Below are 26,776 nucleotides of genomic sequence, written 5' to 3'. Positions count from 1 at the left end.
TGCTTTTTGCCAATTTTAATTTCTACTTCAACTTGCTGTGCAGCTCTGTGTGTGCAGCAAAAAACGCAATGGAGTTGTTTTATGTTTGATATTTTTAAAAATAATAACCAGAGAAATAAAAATTGTTATACATTAATAGCTCAATAAATATAATGTAATGTATGAATTTAAGGAAAACAATGGAAACAAAATATACATACATATAAGCATGGACGTATAAAAAAGACGGACGCCGTATTACGAACAAACAACGTGAAGCCACCATAGTAAGCTAGCGATCGTGTAAAGACAATAAACACGCACACACTCTCACCATAGTAAGCTAGTCGGCCGCCATTACGTCGTGAACTACCGACTGATTAACTGCGTCACTGTTTCACAAAAAATATTTAAAATGCCGTCTTGCGTGGTTAAATGGTGTCGCAACAGTACAATTTTAAATAACAAAACACAAGGGATTACATTCCACAGGGAAGCAAGTTATTTCTTTTATGTTTTAATGACAAAATTATTACGGCAAAATTTATAGAAAAAAATACAGCCGCCATTGCAATTGTCATCAGGACAGCTGTTGCCATGGCAACATGGCACGCACACATGGATGTTTCGCCGCCATTACTAGGCTTCACTCAATGTTTAGGCGATATACCGTCCGTCTTTTTTTATACGTCCATGCATATAAGTAATAATTTAAAATAATTAATATTCTTATTTTTGATTATTTTACCTTTGTTTGTACTGACATTGGCAAAACGAAACTGGTAACACATCTACATTTTTGTCTCTGGTTCATGCCACATTTGACGACTAGTGGGCACATCCGGCCTACGAAGTGGAAAAGGGTTCTTTTTCAAGCGTACGCCATTGTTGGCGTATGGTAGTTTATTTATTTGAAAGGAAAATCAAAAACCATCCAATATGGTGAGTACGGAAAATCATAATAGTGATTAAAAAAGTGCAGCGGATTATTCGTGCTAATGCTTGGCGTCTATATTTTCGTGTATTTTGTGAAAAATAAAGTTAAAAACTTAGTTCAATCACGTCGATCTTCTTTGTACTCGGATGACGTTTTCAAAGTGTCTCAGTGATAGTGTTGTGAGAAAACCTTAGGAGCCTTTAAATTCTTATTTTAAAGTGCTCTACAATGTTCCGATTATTAGAAAATCAGTGTGCCCGTGAGAATTAATTCTAGTAGTTGCTTTTTTGAGAGAAATGTCGTCCAAGATGTTAAGTGGTCTTTTCTGTGCAGGTGAATTTCACAGTAGACGAAATCCGTGGGATGATGGACAAGAAGCGGAATATCCGCAACATGTCCGTCATTGCCCACGTCGACCACGGCAAGTCCACACTCACAGACTCGCTGGTGTCAAAAGCCGGTATCATCGCTGGTGCGAGAGCCGGAGAGACACGTTTCACGGACACCAGGAAAGACGAGCAAGACAGATGTATCACCATCAAATCCACGTAAGTTGCACTTTCTTTATGCAATATGGCTGCACTTTCTCCATAACCTATAACTTCACGAACACCCCCATGGTTCTTTGTATGTAATTTTAGAGGTTATTACACATGGTGTTTACGGATGTTTATTATTTTTTCGCTCGTAATTTCGCAAATCTTGCACAATATCGAACTCGGCAAGATTGCACCATGCACTCGAAACAATGTTTTTTATTATTATTGTTAGGTAATGTAATCAAATTTATTTAAATATTTCCGTATTAATTTCAAAATAAAGATTTTTGCAGTAAGTATTGAATTTCTACTAAAAGCAAATATTTTTGCTGTTTTCCAAATTACCTTTCACCAGTTATGTAGTGATTGGTAAAGTAAATTAATACTTACATGATGATTGTTCTTACCATTTAAATCCGAAATTCCTTGAGGATTCTTCAGAACGGCCATCTGATGACTATTTTCACAATGAAGAAAAATTTTCTGCAAAATACCGAAACTGAACAATAGTATTTGTCCACAGCGCTATTTCTATGTACTTCGAGCTGGAAGAGAAAGACTTGGTGTTCATTACAAACCCAGACCAACGTGAGAAGACTGAAAAGGGTTTCTTGATCAACTTGATTGACTCGCCCGGACACGTTGACTTCTCGTCTGAAGTGACAGCCGCCCTCCGAGTCACTGACGGTGCCTTGGTCGTAGTAGACTGTGTATCTGGTAAGTCTGATTTTATTTCTTCTTGATTAATATCTAAAATCTATACTAGTATTATAAAGAGGAAAGGTTTGTATGTATGTATGGTTTTCACGCTTAAACTACTGGACCAATTTTGATGAAATTTGGCACAGATAATCAATCTTTAGACCCTGAGAAAGAACATAGGCTACCTTTTATTGCGAAATATGTACCACGGGCGAAGCCGGGGCGGACCGCTAGTTTACTATAATGAGTAATAATGACATCATAAAAATGTGAAGTATAGTGCCACTAAATTAGTTAAAAAAAGCACTTTAAATTCAATCAGGCTCCTTTGTTCCCTAGGTGTGTGCGTACAGACTGAGACTGTGCTCCGTCAAGCCATTGCTGAGCGCATTAAGCCCATTCTGTTCATGAACAAGATGGACCGCGCCCTTCTCGAGTTGCAGTTGGAGGCTGAGGAGCTCTACCAGACCTTCCAGCGTATTGTTGAAAACGTTAACGTTATTATCGCCACCTACAACGACGATGGTGGTCCCATGGGTAAGATATACACATTTTTAATAAATATGTACTAAATTGAGCTAAAATTTTGGTTTAAAGAACTTTATTTATCGGTTTAAAGAACTTTATTTATCTCATAAAATAAACAAGAACAATACAATGATCTTTTACACATATGAGAAATAACAATTTTGCAATTAGTATAACACAATCAGCTATCGAAATTATTTATTTGAAATATTATCGAAACAATTTAATTGTTTGATCCTTCAATACACAAGTAATGATGTCTCCTCCTTGAGAACAATAAGTATTTTTTGTCTTCTATAAAAGATTATGGTGTCATAAAACTTTCAGGGCATGTAAATGATTTTTCTTTGAGAATCACTTGCCATTTCTTTTTCATAATAATTCATAAAAATTCATAATAAAGGCTAAGAGTTAATAAAATATTCAATATGTTGTGATATTTCTTTCTTATAATACAATGGACATAATAATTCATAATGAATTTGCATTTCTTTCATAATTTTGTATAAAATTGTAAACAGATAAGTAATCATGAGATAAGAATGTGCAAAAAGAATGGTAGGATTTTATCAATATAAATAATCAAAATGCTATAACATTCTCACTTTTATTCTTTTTGTAACTAAAAAAAAAAAGATTGAATTGTAGAATTCAGTCAGTCAAATTTCTTAATCTTTATATGGCTGACTTACAGCCGATGGTTGAAGTCATTGACCTGACATTGAGAAAAGTCGTTACGGCCGAGAGTCACGTGTTGATAATAACATGTTAATTTTTACGTAATTATTATCATTAAATAGTGCAATGGTAATTAATTAGTATTTTTTGTCTTCTATAAAAGAATATGGTATCATAAAACTTTCAGGGCATGTAAATGATTTTTCTTTGAGAATGACTTGCCATTTCTTTTTCATAATAATAATAAATTTGTATAAAAATGTATTTCGAATTTTCGTAAATATGTAATTCGAACACGTGGCAGTCGCCGTGAAAGCGATAACGTTCACGTGTGAAGCTTGAGATTGTAAAATGTAACAACAATGGATGATGCGTGTTTTTTTTAATAAAATATTTTCATATTCAGTATTAAACGAATATACGTAAAATAATTTAAAATTAAATTCTAAACATACTTATTAATGATCTTCATCATAACTACATAAGACAGTAATTGTATTGAAGCATGAAATTGCTTGCATTTCAGTCACTACAAATTAGTCTTTAAAATATTATTCTCATAGGAAGGTATCTAAATAAATTATAATTTAATAATGATTGGCATATTCCGATGGGCAACAAAAGTAATCCATACTAATATTATAAATGCGAAAGTAACTCTGTCTGTCTGTCTGTTACTCAATCACGCCTAAACTACTAAACCATTTTGCATGAAATTTGGTATGGAGATATTTTGATACCCGAGAAAGGACATAGGCTACCTTTTATTGCGAAATATGTACCACGGGCGAAGCCGGGGCGGACCACTAGTACAAAATAAATCGTATTGATGCGACGTGACATAAATAAAAACAACATACTTTTCAATTTATAATAATAATAAGGATAAAGATAAATAAAATAGCGACTAATTCTCATAGGTGAGGTCCGCGTGGACCCCAGCAAGGGTTCCGTCGGTTTCGGGTCCGGTCTCCACGGCTGGGCCTTCACGCTCAAACAGTTCTCCGAGATGTATGCCGACAAGTTCAAGATTGATCTTGTCAAGCTTATGAACAGGTGAGATTTAATATTTAAATGTATGAATTTTGTTAGGTTTGAAAAGGTAAGATTTTGCCAACTGCATTTGATCATTACTTGTGTTAAACGATTATATTGCAGAAATATGATTTTGTAAATATGTCGCAATACATTATCTTACATATTATCACGATATCACGACAGGACGATAGTAAGGAAAAAAACAGCGCTAATTTCAGCAAAATATGATTTTCGTGTTTTTTAAAAGCTTCATTACACATACTTATATAATTCTTGCAATAAGATTAATTTGTTGCAATTTTCCTATTTCGTCGCAGTCATTCGATCGTACGGTAGTGCATAAGGGCGACAGTCTGTTGACCTCAATACCTAGATGTGAGAAAACGGGTGCACTCAGACATGCCAGCCCTGCAAGAGATCAATACTTTGGGGCGCGTTATGTTATGCAACTAGCTGCATTCGTTGCGCTAATTGCAATATTTTATATCTATTAAAAGATCGTCTAAGAAAGATTTAAAATATTAGATAGCCCTTCAAAAAGTATATTATGTATTATATTAATTTAAAATTGTTTTCGCACTATTCTTGTGAATCTGACATTAAATAAACATTTTCTTTCTTTCTTTCTTTCTTTCTGATACAGTTTAAAACACTTCTTAGATAAATTTAATTTACGTCCAAGAATAGAGAGCTTATCAATAATAGTCTGACCTTTACCTATTTTTAGCACATTCACGTAAAGGTTGCTTGCGTAGGTGGCGTCGGGGCGGTCTAGATTAGTTCTTAGCTACGATGACGTAGGAGATTTTGCTTGACGTCATATAACTTTGAATAACGCTACTATGACGAAGGCAATTTCGGTTGATAAATGATGATATTTGATTTTGAATACGTTAATAAAACATGATACATCACTCTTAGGTTTTGATAAATATGAATAGAATAGTTAACATTTGATTTACAATTAAAAATATTAATTCGATATAAATCGAATAATAATTCGAAATTGATTTTAATTGTACATGAATATTCGTCCCAATTGATACTGGGTAAAGATTTTAGTGCTATACACCAGTGGCAGACAAGGACGGACATTAACTCTTTGTTCAGATTGGTAAGGTGTCCCTGTGGGCATTTTGCAACGAAAACTTAGATACATGCATTTATCGAACATATTTTCGTAAATTACCGTTACAAACATGGAAAGTATTAAAATTTATCTGTAGTCAAATTTAGTGTCTTTCTTTATACTTTATTACCTACATATCACGCAATACAATATGAATATACGATATTAATAATTACGGAAAAAGTTATAACATAGTCATGCCCAAAACATTTGACTATGACATCCCATAATTAAATGCAATCTATTGCCACCAGACTATGGGGAGAGAACTTCTTCAACCCCCAGACCAAGAAGTGGGCCAAGCAAAAGGACAATGAGAACAAGCGTTCCTTCTGTATGTATGTGCTTGACCCCATCTACAAGGTGTTTGACGCCATCATGAACTTCCGCAAGGAGGAGATCGACTCTCTCCTCAAGAAGATTGGTGTCACCATCAAGCACGAAGATGCCGACAAGGATGGCAAAGCCCTCCTCAAGGTCAGTTTTCACTATTTGATAATATTATTTAGTAAATAGTATTTTTGTTAAGTAATAGATAAAAAATTGTCGTATATTTCTTGTATCATTACAGAAAAACAGGATATATCTATTTATTTGTGAAGTATGCTATCGAGTTGTTTCCACTTTGATATAAATTACACTGGCTGTATTATTAGTAAAAGATTTTATTAGAACACTTGTTAATACTATTAATGTTGAAATTTCATTTAAGCATTGCGAGGAAAGATAAACATTGATTTAGTATTCATTTTGTGAACATGATAACATAGTCCCAAGTGTTGCCAGTTGTGTACTTTATAAACTTCTGGGCGTCAAAGAGGACTTACAGCATTTTTCTTTCTGGAATTGGCCATAAGCTCTTATGGTTTATGACCCCAAAATTGATTGATACATTTTTCCACCTACATAATAATAGTTTTTCAACAATAATTTTGCGCGTTGAGAGTAAACTGTCAAGGTCGCGTAATGGTAAAACCGTCGCGTCATGGAGTAAAGCGACGATTTTTGAATCTTGTCAAAGAAGCTTCCCTTCTGACACGTGTGCACGGCACACACTCTTTTTTAATATCAATGGCTTTTATAACTTACTATCCTTAAAGCCGGCGCCAGACATGGGGATCAAAGTTTGAGCACACATTTTCAAAACTTCGATCAAACTTTATATGCACAAATGTATCCGGCTAGACTTGTATTTCAAATGATTTACGGGCACAGTTACCGCAAAGATGGCTCACAGAATAGACGACGATTTTGATGACTCCGTCAGACTGTTTTATTTGAGTGCCTTTAATTTTTTTGTTTGAAGTAGCTCAATAAATAATTCTATTACTGCGTCATTACTCCACTCCATTATTGACGCTCAAAATACCACTCACAGATTAACTATTGCATACAACTGCTCCGATCAGCGGCGCACACGCAACAAGTGTGGCAGGGCGCACAAACTTTGAAGCAACTTTGAAGTTTGATTACTTTGATGTTCGCAGAAAAACCGACTCGACTCGGCAAACTTCAAATATGTGTTCAAACTTTGAACAAATAGGCAAATGTCAGTGCCACACTTCGCGACTTTGTAGGTATTTGCGTATTTGATCACATGTCTAGCGCCTACATTACACTAATAAAATCGCGTCTTCATATATTTAAATTTTAATTCTATTTCGTGCAGGTTGTCATGCGTAGCTGGTTGCCGGCCGGAGAGGCTCTGCTGCAGATGATTGCCATCCACTTGCCATCCCCCGTGGTGGCGCAGAAGTACCGTATGGAGATGTTGTACGAGGGACCCCATGACGATGAGGCCGCTATTGGTATCAAGGTATGTGGAATTAAAAGAAATTAAAAAATATTTAAAAAAAATTGGTTACAAACAAACGTAAAGTAGGTTTACGATCGAGATGTTTACGTGATAACGTCTTATTGGTGGCAGCGCTCGAGATGAGACGGGAGATCGGTCCGTCTCTCTCTCGTTATACCTGCGATCGCGCTCGTGAGGTTTTGGTGTGACACAAGTTTCTGAACATGTCACCAAACATCACGTCAAAAAACTTAGATATTAAAATATAGCCTTGTTTATAGAAGAATGACAAAAGAATAATTAGGTAAATATAAATAAATATAGGTTGTTGAAGTTAAATGATTGTAATAAAATTAGTCCCAAGTGTTGCCAGTTGTCTATTCAATAACTTTCTGGGTGTCAAAGTGGACTTACAGTATTTCTTTCTGGAATTGGTCATAGGCTCTCATAGCATATGATCCCAAAATTGATTGAAACATTTATTTCCAATTCTTATTAATAGTTATTGCTTCACAATTATTTTACAGTTTATATTTAACTTCACTAAACAGCCAGTCTTATATATTTATTTTATGGTGCTATATATTACACATCCTACTAATATTATAAATGCGAAAGTTTGTATGGGTGTATGGATGTTTGTTACTCTTTCACGTTAAAACTACTGAACCGATTACAATGAAATTTAGCACACATATAGAGGGTAACTTGGAATAACACATAGGATAGGTTTTATCCCGGAAATCCCACGGGAACGGGAACTATGCGAGTTTTTCTTTGAAAACGCGGGCGAAGCCGCGGGCGGAAATCTGGTTTACTAATAAATAATAATGTTAACACAGAACTGCGACCCCGAAGCGCCCCTCATGATGTACGTGAGCAAGATGGTGCCGACCTCTGACAAGGGACGTTTCTACGCGTTCGGTCGTGTGTTCTCCGGCAAGGTCATCACTGGACAGAAGGCCCGCATCATGGGACCCAACTTCCAGCCGGGAAAGAAGGAGGTAATATTGTTTAAACTATTAAAAAGCAAAGTATACTTTTATGAAAACTACATATTGCTTGAATGGGAATGTACTTGTCTCGATTTAATTATTTAAACATTGAGTTCAGGTACACAACAAATTTAAAATCTTAATGCAGTATATCAAGCACATTTCTTTTTCCACATATAATTATGGTATTTGATTAAATTATTTTAAAGAACATATTTCATTTACTCTTAAGAGCGTATACGCACTATGCGGGTAGCCGCATTGCGGGTAGCCGTCCGGCTGACCGCAAGCACAATTATGTACGTAATATTCATTTCTATGCGCACTGCGATGCGGCTACCGCAGACCGCACAGTGCGCATAGAAATGAATATGTATTACGTACATAATTGTGCTTGCGGTCAGCCGGACGGCTACCCGCAATGCGGCTACCCGCATAGTGCGTATACGCTCTTAGTCTTAACCCTTCCGGCTCCGCGCCGTGCCTTAGCGCGAGCTCTCTCCCGCCGTGAGGGCTGCGGCTCAGCCGGAAGCAGAGCAGCTCGAGTTGTTCCAAACGCTGCACAGGACCGCTATCCTTATGTCCCAGGACTGCATGCTACGGATAACACGAAACATTTTTTTGAAACACATTCACAAATATTATTACTTTGTATTCTATTATTACACACTTAGAGCGGCCGTACACGGGCGACTCGAGCAGTCAACGACCGACCGCTCGAGCAGTCCGTGTACGTCGCACAGCCGTTAACGGCTCGAGCAGAGAGGCCGCTTTAAGATTGATCAATGATAAATTTCCCAATCCTGCTTGGACCAGGTAGGGTCCTACTTTTAATACGAGTTATTATAATATTATAAATTTTCACAGGATGTGTACGAGAAGACCATCCAGCGTACCATCCTCATGATGGGACGTTATGTTGAGGCCATTGAGGACGTGCCCTCTGGTAACATCTGCGGTCTGGTCGGTGTCGACCAGTTCCTCGTCAAGACCGGAACAATTACCACCTATAAGAACGCACACAACATGAAGGTATGTAGTTTGAAATGGTCCATAATTATTTAAAACATGTAGTTATTATACATAATTATTACATATAAAAAAAAAATGTGGAATGTACAAAATATTGTACACAAATGTTACAATAAACTTTAAATTTGAAATAACTAACTAAAGTATTATCTGTCCAGGTGATGAAGTTCAGCGTGTCGCCAGTAGTGCGCGTGGCCGTGGAGCCCAAGAACCCCGCCGACCTGCCCAAGCTGGTGGAGGGGCTCAAGCGTCTGGCCAAGTCGGACCCCATGGTGCAGTGCATCAACGAGGAGTCGGGCGAGCACATTGTTGCCGGCGCTGGGGAGCTGCATCTTGAGATCTGTCTCAAGGTAAGCTGTTGTGCATAAATAATAAATTTCATGGGAGCTGCATCTTGAGATCTGTCTCAAGGTAAGCTGTTGTGCATAAACAATAAATTTCATGGAATTTTTGTAAAAGCAGTTTTTGTATTGGCTTAACATTATGTTTTAGGAACAAATTAGATTTCCAAAACAATCTTTCTTATAGCTATCATATTTAAAGATTTCATTCTTGATCAGTAGTAGAACTCCAGTTTTATTAAAGTGAAACTTTTATTACATTGTCTCAAACTTTTGGGTCTGTGTAGCGCATGTCGCTTGTATCGCGGCTGCCGAGTAGGTATACCTACTCGGCAGCCGACCGTCACGCGACATGCGCTACACAAAGTAGTGTTCGGAACCGTTCGAACAGTTTCACTTTTACCGTGGTTTCATAAAACCACACAACATTTTTTTTTAAAGTGTAATTACTTTCAGATAAACTACCATTTTAAAAACGTATTCTAATTGCCCATATTTGACAGTTTACGTGACATTTTAATATTAACGTGTAATACTTTATTGGACGGATAAGTTTTATCCAAGCATTGAAAAATCGGCCCTTATCACTAAATCCTAATAATATTCTACAAATAACTTATTATTTATGTTTTTAGGACTTGGAAGAGGACCATGCATGCATTCCAATCAAGAAATCCGACCCGGTAGTGTCGTACCGTGAGACGGTCGCCGAGGAGTCGAACCAGATGTGCCTGTCCAAGTCGCCCAACAAGCACAACAGGCTGTTCATGAAGGCCTGCCCCATGCCCGACGGTCTGGCTGAGGACATTGATGACGTGAGTTTCTATTCAAATTTACTTGATAGTAGGAAATAGGAATGTCAAGTATTTTTCGTAGTGAAGTTCTTTATCTAGGAATTTAAAATTTAGATCGTCATATGACATTCAAAATTGAAAATGTAATTAACTATTAAGTTCTCTATACACTGGTAGAAACTAGCTAATTTCCATTATGATAATCATGCTGCATGAAAATGTAAAAGAAAATGAATCTCATAATAGTGTAAGAAAATGCTTTTAATTAATGCATCAGTGCTTAGATAGTTTATATCTATGGAATAAAGTACTTTTTGAACTACCCTTCCGGCTCCCGCGCCGTGCCTTAGCGCGAGCTCTCTCCCGCCGTGAGGGCTGCGGCTCAGCCGGAAGCAGAGCAGCTCGAGTTGTTCCAAACGCTGCACAGGACCGCTATCCTTATGTCCCAGGACTGTATGCTACGGACAACACGATACAAATTTTTCTAGCTTAAATATCAGTTTAAGAAGATTAAACATCTTAGGCTTATGTAACACACATTAATTTCTCCACACGTTTAATACGAAACTGTCCATATGGACTTGAATACTATAAAATGACACTTAAATATTTAATTCATCCACATCAACAGGGCAAAGTGAACCCACGTGACGACTTCAAGACCCGTGCCCGTTACCTCGGGGAGAAGTACGAGTACGACGTGACCGAAGCCCGTAAGATCTGGTGCTTCGGTCCCGAGGGCACCGGCCCCAATATCCTGGTGGACTGTACCAAGGGAGTGCAGTACCTGAACGAGATCAAGGACTCTGTGGTCGCTGGCTTCCAGTGGGCCGCCAAGGAGGGAGTCATGGCTGAGGAGAACTTGAGAGGAGTGCGCTTCAACATCTATGATGTCACCCTCCACACGGATGCTATCCACAGGTGGGTTGCGCGTAAAATAGTTGGAAACTTTGATATTTAGTAGAAGGGTAAAGACATGAAAAAATTGTCAAAAAGTAATTGTGGATATAGGGTTACTATTAAACATGAATAAATTGATTATTAACGTTGAGCATGTTTGATATTTTGGAATGGTATCCGTCTTACGCTTTTTCGATCAGGTCACGTGTCCTGACGCGAGTTTAAGATTTTATAGCCATTACAGAAAAAGTGCTCAACGCCGCTAAAGAAGTTTTCACTTCAAAAAGCTGTTGAAATTTAATGTAATAGTTTTGTATGGTTTACTTAGTTCAAATATTAATTTTAATTGTATTGGAAACTAATTATTATTTTTGTTGTGAACAGAGGTGGCGGTCAAATCATTCCAACAACCAGGAGATGCCTGTACGCGTGTCTGTTGACAGCCGCGCCCAGGCTTATGGAGCCCGTATATTTGTGTGAAATCCAGGTATGTGATATAATAACCTTAAAAACCTTTTGAAATTGTTAACTTGAAAGCAAGAAGATTTGCTAGAAGTGAAATAAATTTCAAGCAGATCAGATTTTGTCCATATTTTATACTCTTTTTTTGAAATACCTGAATGTTCAGTACTCAGTACCAAGTTAGGTGTGAAAGGGATAAAAAAACATACAGGCGTCATTCAAGGTCATATTTTCTTGTTACAAGTTAATGTTCATACTGAAATCTCCAGTGTATCTATACTAATCTATACTTCTATACTAATATTATAAAGAGGTTAGGTTTGTATGTATGTATGGATGGTTTTCACGCATAAACTACTGGACCGATTTTGATGAAATTTGGCACAGATAATCTTTAGACCCTGAGGAAGAACATAGGCTACTTTTTATTGCGAAATATGTACCACGGGCGAAGCCGGGGCGGACGGCTAGTTAGATATAAGCTTCTTGGGTTTACACGCATGCCCCCCACGTGTTTCCTAAGCTGACGGGCCGCACTGAGCCCGTCCGCCCTTCCGACGCGTGGCACAGCAATAGTTCTTTGTTTTGGCATCGACCCACCTTATCCTTGCCTGAATAGGGGAGCTAACAGTCACACTAAATTATAACAAATATTAAATTGGCAATCCAATGTAGAGCATGATTTATGCCTTTATGGTTGGTTTATCCCTTAGTAGAATTTGTATTAGCATGAGTATGAGTCTAAGTAAAAAAGGATTCATATTTTATTCTTTATATTAATTTCATTTCAAATTATTTCATTTCATTCATAAGTATTTTACACTTTACATTTACTAGAAGATTACATTAGAGTAAAGTTTTCATTATAATTAATTTTAACTATGAGCACATTGTGTATATTCTTGGTATCTTACCTTGAGCTACACAAAATGCCTAGAATGTTGACAAAAAAATTTCTATTCAGTAGAAGTCGCTTATTTTAGAATTTTATTTTTTTACAGCCGTGATACAATATTAAGTAGTCATGTTATTTTTTTAGCGTGTGTTGGTAGCAAAATAAATTGAGTTGTGAAAATGTTTATAAAACTTGTATTTGTGCACTAGTGTCCCGAGGTGGCGGTGGGCGGTATCTACGGCGTGCTGAACAGACGGCGCGGGCACGTGTTCGAGGAGACCCAAGTGGCGGGCACTCCGATGTTCGTGGTGAAGGCCTACTTGCCGGTCAACGAGTCGTTCGGCTTCACGGCCGACCTGCGCTCCAACACAGGCGGCCAGGCCTTCCCGCAGTGCGTGTTCGACCACTGGCAGGTGCTGCCGGGTGACCCGTGCGAGGCTGGATCCAAGCCGTACGCTGTAGTGCAGGTACGTACAATTTAATGTACAGTTGTGTTCTCATTTGACGCCACAGATACACACACATACAATGTAATATAGAGTTGAGTTTATTCTTGTTTGGATGATTTAAAATGATGTTTGTAATGACGCTGCATAACTTTATTCCATTATAATTTAATAATTGACACAAATAATTAAGGTGTGCTTGATTAAATTATGTATTTTAAATAACATATTTCATTTATTGTTCCCCTTCCGGCTCCCGCGCCGTGCCTTAGCGCGAGCTCTCTCCCGCCGTGAGGGCTGCGGCTCAGCCGGAAGCAGAGCAGCTCGAGTTGTTCCAAACGCTGCACAGGACCGCTATCCTTATGTCCCAGGACTGCATGCTACGGACAACACGATACAAATATCAATAAAAATATATTAATGTCTTATTTCTATGTTTAGACATCTTATTCAGTAAATTTATAAGGAAAAGAACATAATTATTTCGTCCTTGTTATTAACTATAGCTTATAATCCTCAACTAAATATTCAATGTTTACTTGCAGGAAACAAGGAAAAGGAAAGGACTCAAGGAGGGTCTGCCAGACTTAACGTCATACTTGGACAAATTGTAAACGCCGTAGCTAAATATCAAATAATATCAATACTGTAACATATGTATTATGAGCGCCTCACGCTAACGTTTTGTTTCCACGACCGCGCGAACATGTGATATCTAACAAAGTATAATATACCCATACTGTTATGTAGGACCGAACATCTGGACACCATTATTATACTGTAATTAATTTTTAAATTATAATTTTTCTATTGTACCGCTGTGTTTCATTTATCTTATGTATGTGTCTTGGAGTTGACAAGGTGAGTTTTAATTTGTTGGAATGGTGTATGATTCGAGGGTTGATTTGATTTTAATTAGTTTTTTTTATTTGCAGATGCTAGTGACCAGTTTGTTTAATGTAAGTATGATTTGTATTTTTATACTCAAGTAAAAATCTTGTTTTTTTTTGTATGAAAATTAATAGAATCAGCATACTTAGGGCATAATTTCTTTTGATGAAATGTTTGTTTTAGAAGTTTTAAACATTTGTTAAAATGATGATCAAAACACAGACCTGTTCTGATATAAATGAGGACAACTATAATACTTTACCTGATTACTTTAAAACATTTTATTTCTTACCTATAAAATGCACACATACTAATAATAATTTTATATTGTTTTAGGTACAACATTATTGCATATGATATACAAAAGATTCACAAATCTTGGTCTCGAAATTTAAAGGTGAGTTTTTTATAATTATTATGACTTATATTTATAAATAACTAGCAAACCGGGCGAACTCCGTTTCGCCACCAGAGACACCTTTTCTTTGCTATAAAACTCACGGAGCCCGAGACCTTTCCAACGAATGCAAAACCGTGGAAATCGGTTCGTGCGTTCTGGAGTTATAGCGTCAGGAAGGAAAACCCGACTTATTTTTATATAGTAGATTAGTACGAATTATTATAAAATAGATTTTAAACATCTGAAATTGTTTCTATGATGACAAACCTATGCCAGATGCCAGCGTGATGGTTACATAAGCTCAACAGGACTGAAGTATTTTCTTTTAAGTCCTTATGGATTTCTGTTATGGACAATTTGTTAATGAGTTTATTTATTTTGTTACAGAATCGGGATAATTCCAAATAATACGAAAGGGGATATTCGCCTTGAAATTATTATAATATGAAGAAAGAAGAAACTAATGCATGAAATGTAAGATTAACTATTGAATATTCCGTATTACTGTTAAATTAGGAATAACATCCCACGTTAATTTTATCTTACCAGTATTTATTTAGCAGACAAAAGAATCTAAACTTAAATAAGTCAACCATTGTTACACATAAAGTTAAATTGATTTTGATTTTGAAAAAAACTTCAATAACTAAGTAAATTATATGATAAATACGAAAAAATATGATGATAACTTTGATCTCGATTAACAATGACAGTTTCAAAGCTCAACAGGACTGAATTTTCATAATAAAATTTAAAAATATTGTGAAATGAGACAGATTTTTAAACATCTTTTTCTTTTCTAGATTGGGTTACAAACTTACAACTAAACCATCGCCTTCTGCAGTGTTGAAACTCTCGAATAAATATGGTATGTATATTTTATTTATAATAATAAAAAAGAAACATTATTTCACCAGTACAATATACAAGCAATTAAATTTTTAACTGATATAGCTGTTTTGTCTATCTAGCCGATACTTAAATGATGATTAATCACAGACCTGTTCTGAATTTCATTGAGGAAATACTTTACAAATTTCTGATTTTTTATAAGTAATTATTATAGCTATAGGGGAAGGGAGGATATTTTCTGATGTTAATTTTTGTATTTTTTCTTACAGATGTACGTGAATAGGACGAGAACGCGACCTACAACCTACAGGACCTACAAAAATTCAATGGATTTTTAAAGAAATAAAAGAAATATTTTTCTTTAATCTACAGTGGTTTTATTTTTATTCAATGCTGAGGCGGAAATCGCTTAATTAATCCTTCATACATATTATAAATCTTATCAATATATTTTAATAAAATGGATTGTGAATTATAAGCTGGTTACAATTTCTTAGTGAACAACCAAATTAGTCAATTCAACACGTTTAATTTTGAAGTCTTGTTATTATTTGGACAATCTAGTGTTGATCTATACACGAAATCCTATAGAATCAAAGTCAAATTTAACAGTATCGGTGTCTTACAGTGACAGCGAACATCATCGTATTTTTATCTAATTTTTTTTAGTATAAAGTTCAAGGTCTCAATTCAAATCGCATCTCTTTTTAAATTTAGTGCTTCTGACAGTTTTTAACGTTAACAATAGCTTTAACCGACGAAACAAGCGGTTATAGTTAGTGTTAAAATTAAAATTGTCCAATGGCGCAACTCATTTTCTCTTACCGTTTGACTTTACTATGTTTGTTATTGCTAAAGTAACATGGTGCAATCTAGCCTTAGTATCTATACATATAATAGAACCACAATAGAACCGAAGGAAAGGTGTCCCTTCGTCCAGCATACTCACCACAACTCACCATGGAATCCTGATATTTCATGAATGTCAAAAAACTGTTCTGAAATAGTGCTAAATAGTGCCCAAAGGAAAAAAATAGTGCTCTTGTACTTGCGAAGTTATAGCCATAGTTCGATGAGTATGCTGGACGAAGGTTTCGCCCAGCATACTCACCTCCGTCCGGAGAATCTGTATACGCTTCAAACATAATTCATACTTCAAAAAATAGTTCCCAAATAGTGCCAAACGGTGCCCAAAAAGAAAAAACAGTGCTCGAATAACTTCGGAGTTACAGGCTTCGTTCAGTGAGTATGCTGGGCGTAGGTTCTACGCCCAGCATACTCACCTCAGTGCGCGAATATCGAACGAGCTATAGGAACAATTTACGTCTCAAAAAATTGTGCTTGAAATAGTGCCCAATATCAGTCCAATTTTTGCTTGACTTTTGACCTAGAAAACCATTAAATTTGATTGTAAACTTCTACATACATTACATTGAGTACAGTCGAATACAATATTATTAACTTTCTTTCTAACAATTTTTGTCTTGTGTAAATTATTTGTTTTGTTATATTGTCTATGTAAGGGAGTATTTACTTTAGAATCGCAATATTATTAATTACACATTATTTTAATAATACTTTATAATAATATGATTAAGCCTTCGCGCGTCGCATGGGACCCCGGTAGCTAGGAACAATGATTTTATATATTTGTCTAGATCACGGCGCTTGAAGGATTAAGATATCAAATGAAGTAAATCATGCATGAAAAATAAAGTTGCTGTTATTAATGCTTACATTACAACTGACAAAATTATTCAAAATAATCATTTTCCGGATCAAGGACGGTACCACAACGTTTACGGAATTGACCTGTATTCCTCATGTGATAAAGTTCAATATAGTGTGGCAGTAATGGATGCACGTACGGTCAATAGGTATGGGGCTTACGACGCGCGGCGCCCGCGACGGTGTGCGTTACCCAGGCAAAATGTTTTGCTTTAGAGAGATGAGACTTAAACAAATAATTAGTGTATCATGAGGAGCAATTTGTTTACTAATAGCAAAATTTGTTTGAATTGTAGTTTTTAAGTTATTTAAGAAAAACAAATTTTGCTGGAGTAACGTTTGAAACGTTACCCAGGCAAAATCGTCTTTCAAAAATTAGTTTCAGCACGGAACCAAATACATGAATAGATAGCTTTTGTTGCGTAGTAAATGTTTATAAATAGCAAAATTTGTGTGTGGTATAGTTCTTTAGTTATTTAAGATTTTGCTGCGGTAACGTTTTGGGATTTCCCAGATCTCGAAAACGGCTCAACGCAGAAGTTTGAAAAAAATACCAATAAAAGACCTCAATTTGTTTAAATTTGTTTAATCATTAGTTTTTGATTTGGTTGACGTAAACCAATGTAATTAAATGGTTTCAAAAATCAGAAGAAACGGGTTTGCAAGTAAACCAATACACTTATAACCAAATAAACAGCTGTAAAAAATACCCGTGGTTCGACGCTTGTTTACATCAGAAATATTAGATTTCATACTTTACACATTAAGAAGATAAAAACAAATTTGATTTATTTTAGACTGGTCGTACTTTAGCGATCAAATACGCAGTTCCCATAACATTAAGAAACATGGCATACTTTAAACAAATTAAAATGATTCCTGAAAATTCCTTCCTGTTAATTGCAGCTTTGAATTACGGCTCTAATGAAAGTTATCTCAAAAACAAGATTATGTCAGCAATTCTCTAATGAGCCGACCAAATTGAAAAGGTCACATAAAAGCGACCGCACCATACATAAGCGCAACCATCTGAAATGAACAGGATAATATAGATGTTTTGTTAGTACAGTTGAATACAAAAGTTTTCTGGTCAGGTTAGTTAAAATAATAAAATGGTTAAGATTCATTATTTTTATTTAAAAAATCAGTCTCATACAAATTATATGTATTGCTTTGCCTTAGCATCAACATTTTTGAGTTTTGTTACGTGTTACTTAGAGTGAATATTTTAACATTACATGTGACTGCCACAGGTGGATAACCCGTGAACCAATCATTGTCAAAGCGTCGTAACCTTCTTTTAACTTAATGTTGAAATATCCACTCTAAGTAACACGACATAAAGCTCATATTTCAATACCACAGTGTGACTTGAGTTGGAATTGAGTCGGCGTTGTGTGTGTAATGTGCAAAGCACATTTAATGTTTTTTTTTACAAAATATGTATTATCGGCTTGCCTATATTTCTTGCCCTTATGAGGGACGGTTTCGAGCATATTCTATAAAAAATGTATATAATCACAAAACTTTTAAATGAGAAAACAACAATATAATAAAAATCTTCCAACAATTATATAAAAAATAAACAACTTTTACACTTATGTACCTATTTAAAAATATAGGAAACAGTACAGTTTTTATCATTAATAACTACTAATATCACTCATAATCATTTGGTTTAACAGAAACAACAAATTAAGTACTAAAAATATAGCTACATGTAAATATGTTTGTATTGTTTTAAATCACACTATAAATTATACACTATGATAATATTACACTTTTATTAACTAGTAAAAATTGTGTAATATGGTACTGCACTTAAAAAATATTAAAAAATCGGCTTCACGAATAACGTTTTTCTGCTTAACTGTACAAAACATCGGTTACCAAGCTGCTAATTTGCGAAGATTACCCGTACGTACGGTGCAGTCGCTTTTACGTGACCTTTTCAATTTGGTCGGCTTATTAGAGAATTGCTGACATATTCTTGTTTTTGAGATAACTTTCATTAGAGCCGTAATTCAAGGCTGAAATTAACAGGAAAGAATTTTCATGAATCATTTTAATTTGTTTAAAGTATGCCATGTTTCTTAATGTTATGGGAACTGCGTATTCGATCGCTAAAGTACGACCAGTCTAAAATAAATCAAATTTGTTTTTATCTTCTTAACGTGTAAAGTATGAAATCTAAAATGTCTGCTGTAAACAAGCGTCGAACCACGGGTATTTTTTACAGCTGTTTATTTGGTTATAAGTGTATTGGTTTACATGTAAACCCGCTTCTTCTGATTTTTGAAACCATTTAATTACATTGGTTTACGTCAACCAAATCAAAAACTAATGATTAAACAAATTTAAACAAATTAAGGTCTTTTATTGGTATTTTTTTCAAACTTCTGCGTTGAGCCGTTTTCGAGATCTGGGAAATCCCAAAACGTTACCGCAGCAAAATCTTAAATAACTAAAGAACTATACCACACACAAATTTTGCTATTTATAAACATTTACTACTCAACAAAAGCTATCTATTCATGTATTTGGTTCCGTGCTGAAACTAATTTTTGAAAGACGATTTTGCCTGGGTAACGTTTCAAACGTTACTCCAGCAAAATTTGTTTTTCTTAAATAACTTAAAAACTACAATTCAAACAAATTTTGCTATTAGTAAACAAATTGCTCCTCATGATACACTAATTATTTGTTTAAGTCTCATCTCTCTAAAGCAAAACATTTTGCCTGGGTAACGCACACCCCGCGACGCTAAACATTTTTTTATATGTATATTATATACAATATTAAAACTACAATTTTTTCTATTTACATTGATTATATTATGAATGTTAACAAAAGCTGTGAACTAGTTAACTAGAATTCTGATTACTTTGGCCCTTTAAATAGTAATAAATAACGTAAGTAATTAAAAATGTTTTTTATTGCTAAACCTTTCATTGATGAAACTATTGGAAAGAGTTTTAAAAATTTGTATAACTATGTCACAGTACTAGTTTTGACTGGTTATAAGTTTTGCCTGCAACATATATACAAAAAGAAACTGTATAATTTCCTTTTTACAATTTTTCAAGATATTAATTTTATTGGCTGCAAATGACTGTTTTTATTCAGACAAACACACAATGCATTGAAGTAATAGACTTCATTTACGCTTAAAGTTTCATTCATTTATTATTATTTATAAATATATAATAATGCATTTAATCGAAAGTTTTTGACATGTGAGAAAATACCATAATTATTTCCAATAACATGAAGTCTACAATTAGAAAGTTTAATATTTTTGTCCAAAAACATGTGTCGACGACTGTACCCCATTTTACGTTAGTATGTAGAAGTTTACATTAAAATTTAATGGTTTTCTAAGTCAAAAGTCAAGCAAAAATTGGACTGATATTGGGCACTATTTCAAGTACAATTTTTTGAGACGTAAATTATACCTATAGCTCGTTCGATATTCGCGCACTGAGGTGAGTATGCTGGGCGTAGAACCTACGCCCAGCATACTCACTGAACGAAGCCTATAACTCCGAAGTTATTCGAGCACTGTTTTTTCTTTTTGGGCACCGTTTGGCACTATTTGGGAACTATTTTTTGAAGTATGAATTATGTTTGAAGCGTATACAGATTCTCCGGACGGAGGTGAGTATGCTGGGCGAAACCTTCGTCCAGCATACTCATCGAACTATGGCTATAACTTCGCAAGTACAAGAGCACTATTTTTTTCCTTTGGGCACTATTTAGCACTATTTCAGAACAGTTTTTTGACATTCATGAAATATCAGGATTCCATGGTGAGTTGTGGTGAGTATGCTGGACGAAGGGACACAAGGAAAGTCAAAACTAGATAGATAAGAGATAGATAGATAGTTTTTTTATTGCACACACAAGATTTACATAAAATACAGAAAGACACAGAGACAAGTATATATACAAAATATGGCGGCCTTAGCGCTAGGTAGCGATGGCAAAAAATATAGTTTTTAGAATTTTGTCTGCTCACTCTGCGGGGGCTGAACTTGCTTCAAAAGCTTGAGACCTGAGAAAGGACATAGGATATGAAATAGTACGGGAACGGGAACTATGCGGGTTTTCTTTGACTATGCGGGCGAAGCCACTGGCGGAAAGTTGGTACAGGCCCTCATTCCGGCTTTGCCAGGAATTAAACGGATAAAAAAATAAATAATCAATATGTAGCCTTTCTATTGTTTGTACCAAGATGTACGAAGCTAGATAGGAAATTAAGAAGCTGTTACAGAATAATCTGTATGAATAGCACAGCCTACAGCTACAATGTCAAAATCTGTCAATGTCAGCATCTATCGAATACACCAAGGTCATAATTGCGCGCATGTTTTTTGCGATAAAGTTATTCAATTAAAATATTTCATTTTCGATTCAGTCTTCGTATACATTTCATGTGGGATCGACTCTTTCGTCCGCTGAGTAGTTACATTAAAAAGATGGTTCCTGAAGTTGTTTTCGTTTTGGGTGCTCCTGGAGCCGGCAAGGGCACACAGTGTACATTTATTTCGAAGGAATTCGATTTCGTGCACCTTTCTGCTGGTGATCTGTTGCGTGAGGAGCGTCAAAGGCCTGGTTCAGAATATGGCGAGATGATCGAGGAAAAGATCCGGAACGGTGAGATCGTACCGGTTGAGGTTACGTGTTCGTTAATACACAAGGCTATGACGAAATCTGGTAAGACACGGTTCCTTATTGATGGTTTTCCACGAAATAAAGACAATTTAGATGGTTGGGAGCGTGTGATGTCTGATAAGACGAAACTTCTCTTTGTATTGTTTTTCGAGTGTTCCCGAGATTTATGTACGGAAAGGTGTCTGGGACGAGGAGCCGCTGGTAGCGGCCGCTCTGACGATAATCTAGAGAGTCTAAAGAAAAGATTTAATACCTATTTGAATGATACCATGCCAATTATTAACCATTATGATCAAAAGGGTCTAGTTCGCAGGGTGAATGCGGAAACGAGCCCACAGGAAGTATTCGAAGATGTCAAGAAGTGCTTCAATGCACTTAATGTACAGAGTATAGAAATTAAGTAATTTATGTGTAAGTCAATGTGTAGAATATGCGGCATCATTTGATTGTATCTTAAAATTACAATAGATTAATAGTAGCTAATTTTTTCTCCAAAGAAATATAAATAGGCATGTAAATGATTGGGTTTACATTAGAATTTACTGATGCAGCTTAGATAGAGCTTAATTTTATGTAATAATGTGAATGTATTTAAGCAAGGTTGAGAAGGCTCTTGCCTGGTCGGTAACCTTCATTGTAATAGCATTTAAATTGCATTGTCTGTTTAAAGGTCATTTGTGTTGCCCCTATAAGTAACATTCTAACTTATTTCATTAAATATGTGCCATAGGATTAGAAGTTATTGAACATAATCCAAGGTAATGTCAATTTAGTATTATGACTTGGGTCTTTATGAATGATATCATTTGATTTAATATGATAACTACTCACGATAAATATTTCATTGAAACTTATCAGTATAATTGATACCAATTTTAATTTCTACAATTTTGAATCAGCAAAGTGGGGTTAACTTATATATATGACTGTTTTATAATTCTGCTATTTGATAATTTTCTTTTGCTGTTTTTATTTTTTAATTTATACAACATGTATGATATGTAAATAAAGATTTATGTTGAACAATTAATCTTTTATTTCTATCATGATGACAATGTTTGTAAAGTTATCTATGTTAACTAGCTGTGCTCCGCGGTTTTACCCGCATTGCTTCGCTCCTGTTGGTCTTGTTGATATATAGCCGATAGCCTTCTTCAATAACTGGGCTATCTAACACTGAAAGAATTTTTCAAATCGGACCCATAGTTCCTGAGATTCGCGCGCTTAAACAAACAAACTTCAGCTTTATAATATTAAGCATAGATGTGTAAAAATAGGATATAGGTATGGAAATGAAACGACAGACTACAAGCATATAACATTTATTAAAAGCAGATTAAATACAGTCTTTACATTTTAGGTACAATATTCAGTACATAATACTACTTATTTATAAAATCTGCAATGCCTTAAGTACTTAAAAAAATCTTTAAATAATACAATTTCGATAATATTTTAAAGTGTTATACAATGAATGAACTTACAAAGTATGGCTGCTTAAAATTTGTGATGGTACTAAATTTTATTTACTTAAACATAACTAACTTAGCTGTAATGCTGTTGTAAAATGTATCACAATCTGTTATCAAACTTTCATATTCATTACACAAGTTCTGAGGAAACAAATGAAAAAAAATACAAGTTCTTACTTCTGAGATATTTTGATTACAATGTATATGTATATGGTAACAATAACTTAAACAGTAATTTTCTATAATTTATTAGATGCAACAATACATAGCTAGTCAGTAAATAAATGGCAGTGCTTTTAAATGGTGCATAATTACATATCACTTAAATATCTGTGGGAAGTGCTTTTGTACAAAAGAAAAAAATAAATAATACTTAACGGAAAATACTTATATATTAAGAGTTGCATAGCTATACGGAATGAAGTTTCTCTTTCTGGGTAAGCTGCCTCAAAACTTATTAAAAATAAAGACTTCTTAGTAAAATGGGAATTCCGGAATTTTGTTTTTTACCAGAATTACATTATCATACAAGGATGTTACAAAATTAATAATATCTTGAGAATGTATTTTACACATTTATTCTGAGATTTCATCTCCCTAACAGAAATAGGCACTTTTAAATTCGAAGTTGAATCGAGAAATAATAAAAAAAAAGTTAATCTAGTTTTTAATATTCTACACAATTGCCTCGTTTTTCAGTGATTTGCGTACCGTTGTTCTATTCATAAGAAAAAATCATAACATTAAAACTAATTGGAATTTATATATTATACTATATCATAAACCTACATTCAATTAATTAATTTGTTATCCATGGCGCATATTTGTAATTATATCGGTTTTGACCCAGTTTTACATATCTAGTAGGTAAGTATTTTTATTAATTAGTAAGCAAGTAGTCATAGATTAAGGATTGGTCTCCGCGCGCGCGCTACGACTAGATACCGCCTCACCTAAAAACAATAGCTCCGTGAGTGCGGCAACTCAGTTCTGTAGTGTGTGTAAGGCAATTTGTAAGGACGCTAGTGTGTGTGAAGAATTGTACTGCCAGCTACATAAATTTTACCTCATAAATGGGTAATGGGCTGAAGTTTGAAAAATATTTTTTTTTCATCTTGGCCTTGCCGGGAATCGAACCCATGAACATGCGACTCAAATCCACTTGCGATGCCACAAAGGTTGTTTAAAACTTAAAAGTAAAAAGCGGTAATAAAAAAAATAACATATGAGTCAGTTAAACATGGTTAAACAGAAATAAATTATTGTTATAATTATCCTTTTTTATATATGCGTTAGTAATAGTATTGAAAAAAACATTATGAATAAGTTCAAATTATTGCTAAAAGATTTCCTTAACCATGTGTATTTTTTGGGATATGCAGTACGGCAACACTGGATGGCGTCGTATTTTCGTAAACAACATTTTTAAAGTACAGGTGAAATTTCGAATAATACGATTATTCCTGATCGTACGTGATCCCAGTGTCTCACTTATTTTTTGTTATATTTTTTTTACACAGTTTTATGGCACAAACAGACATTTTACTTCGGGTTTTGTCCAAAATCTTCAAAAACTATCGGTATGCCCTCTCCACACAATGCTTGTGACACGACTGGCTCGGGTACGCCGAATTCGGCGTACTAAAAGTTGCCGCATTTTTCAAGTACGCAAGCGGCATCTAGTTGTAGCGCGCGCGCGGAGACCAATCCATAATCTAAGCAAGTAGTATTTTCTCGAGTAATTCTTCTAATTTGTTCTTAAAATTAGAAGTATTAAAATACTGTTTAGTATAAAATAATACCGAGTTAAAATAATAAATAGTTAAATAAATGGTATGAACATAATTATGTAATGGTTTTATTTTCGCCCTTCAATAATTCAAAATTTAAGTAAAATATTAATGTTTATTTTTTCATATTTTATAATAGAAAAAGCATCGAGCTATGCCATGAAAATCTCCACCAATATTTTCTTTTTTTTGTAACTACACACGGTCTACGTTCATATTATACAGTTTAGAAAAGAATAGTCCCTACTAGCATCAAAAGGATACATTATATACAAAATATAATATTTAATATCAACCAGTACAATATCACAACACCAAATGCTAGTTTAAAGTGACTTTTAACATTAAATTACAATTAAGTAATACGTTTATCCATAAACGAATGTACCTACGTATTAAGAGGCACACGATTATAATATAAGAAAAGCACTTAGCGTTGTTAAAATTTAGTAATTCAATTTGAATTCGACAGAATTTAATTTTTACAAAAAATTCTGGAAAATATCTTTCACACATCATAGTAAACGCAATAATATGATACAATAAACCTAATAAATTCAAATAAATAAATTCGTAATAGTTGCCAACAAGATTTCCAGTTAAAATATATTGTGTGGAAATTTAAACTCACTTTAATTAACAATAACTGAGATTCAATTTTTAATGACAAAAAGTAAAAATACAAAATACAGATAATTGATGTTCGAATTAAATTTGTGAATGTTATGACTTTTGAGGCTTTTAACAACAAAATATTGTTCTCAACTATTTAAAGCCACACAATAGACAAACAGATATCTCTTTTTGTAAATAGCGCGTAGAATATTATCATTTTAGAAAATATTCTTATTATAATGCTTGAGGTTCCTCAAATAAATAAACACTTGCAGTAACTTAACAACACTTTCTAGAAACTATACCACAGCAAAACAGTTGATAAATAATCAAGCATTTCATCCATAACATATAAACACAAATATCTGGAAAATTCTATGCCGAATAACTATAAACATGAAAAATAACTACGGAATTGTTCTATAACATACATAAAAACCAACATTCTGGAATAGTTCCAAGCCATATAAAGACCAAAATTCTCAAATCTTCTAGAACTTTTTCCAGGATTTCGAAGAATACGAAAATGATGGTTTTGTGACGGTGTCCTATAGTCCTATAGTTATTGTACCCGGAGTGCTAACGCAGAACCGCAGTAGGTATATACATTATGTAGAAAAATGTGGTATTCTAGAACAGCCTTTCCAAATTTTTTGCAAAGGCGGACCCTTAGCGCCAATTCATCATGATTCGCGGACCCCTAAAAAACCTTATTCGCAGTACTCACATAGGTCATTCTATATTATTTTATAAATTGATTTAACGCATGCAGTGATTTTGTATGAAATAGCCTAGCTACCCATCACTTGACAAATTATTCCACCTTGAAACTGAAAAATGCAAAGTCTGGTCACTAAGGCTTTCGTATATTTCTTGATTTGTCTGCGGACCCTTAGGATATGCTCGCGGGCCCCAGGTTGGGAAAGGCTGTTTTAGAACATTCCAATTATTAAAAGTGCTATTTTATAAAGTGCCACCTTTTTCCTAAGCCGGAGAATCATCACTGTGCTGTTCCTTAGCGAAAGATAGGAATACCTCTTCCAGGGTTGTCTCCGTGACGGAGTAATCTTCTAGAAGGGAGGGATATTGCTCTCTGAGTGCTTCCAATTCTGTGAATAGCTCACTGTACCGTAGCGTGTCGTTTATGTGGTAGTGGAGCATTGT

General features: G+C 34.8%; 3 protein-coding genes and 2 long non-coding RNA genes across 6 annotated transcripts in view; 4 read left to right on the top strand and 1 right to left on the bottom strand.

Moving 5' to 3' along the window:
• The first annotated feature begins 197 nt into the window (after positions 1–197).
• Positions 198–25,042, top strand: LOC149481903 (uncharacterized). Its single transcript, XR_016316819.1, has 3 exons — positions 198–668; positions 23,617–24,102; positions 24,935–25,042. It is a non-coding gene; the product is annotated as an uncharacterized LOC149481903 (long non-coding RNA).
• On the top strand, positions 767–14,005 carry eEF2 (eukaryotic translation elongation factor 2). The gene is made up of 15 exons (XM_089705050.1): positions 767–921; positions 1,250–1,464; positions 1,979–2,172; positions 2,497–2,694; positions 4,284–4,419; positions 5,785–6,007; positions 7,200–7,346; positions 8,168–8,329; positions 9,188–9,352; positions 9,511–9,702; positions 10,329–10,508; positions 11,119–11,408; positions 11,772–11,874; positions 12,954–13,211; positions 13,736–14,005. Exons 1-15 carry the CDS (start codon positions 919–921, stop codon positions 13,802–13,804), a joined length of 2,535 nt encoding a protein of 844 aa, XP_089561176.1. The 5' UTR covers positions 767–918; the 3' UTR covers positions 13,805–14,005.
• LOC149481905 (uncharacterized) lies at positions 14,976–15,698 on the top strand. Its single transcript, XR_016316818.1, has 2 exons — positions 14,976–15,349; positions 15,603–15,698. It is a non-coding gene; the product is annotated as an uncharacterized LOC149481905 (long non-coding RNA).
• On the top strand, positions 21,381–22,761 carry LOC149481904 (UMP-CMP kinase-like). The gene has a single exon (XM_089705084.1). The coding sequence runs from the start codon at positions 21,495–21,497 to the stop codon at positions 22,137–22,139; it is 645 nt and encodes a 214-aa protein (XP_089561210.1). The 5' UTR covers positions 21,381–21,494; the 3' UTR covers positions 22,140–22,761.
• Positions 24,926–26,776, bottom strand: part of LOC149481902 (phospholipid-transporting ATPase ABCA3-like) — a 38,745-nt gene continuing 36,894 nt past the window's right edge. For both annotated transcript variants that reach the window (XM_089705048.1, XM_089705049.1), the window contains exon 32: positions 24,926–26,776. In XM_089705048.1, coding sequence (XP_089561174.1) covers positions 26,597–26,776 — 180 coding nt within the window. In that variant the 3' untranslated portion in view covers positions 24,926–26,596.

Source organism: Colias philodice, chromosome 16, assembly GCF_061535455.1.
Source record: "Colias philodice isolate Cphi_HAF_F1 chromosome 16, ilColPhil1 Martin Lab GWU primary, whole genome shotgun sequence".
Lineage (NCBI taxonomy): Eukaryota > Metazoa > Arthropoda > Insecta > Lepidoptera > Pieridae > Colias > Colias philodice.
Note: the sequence above shows the minus strand (reverse complement) of the source record. Positions and strands in the feature narration are given on the sequence as shown.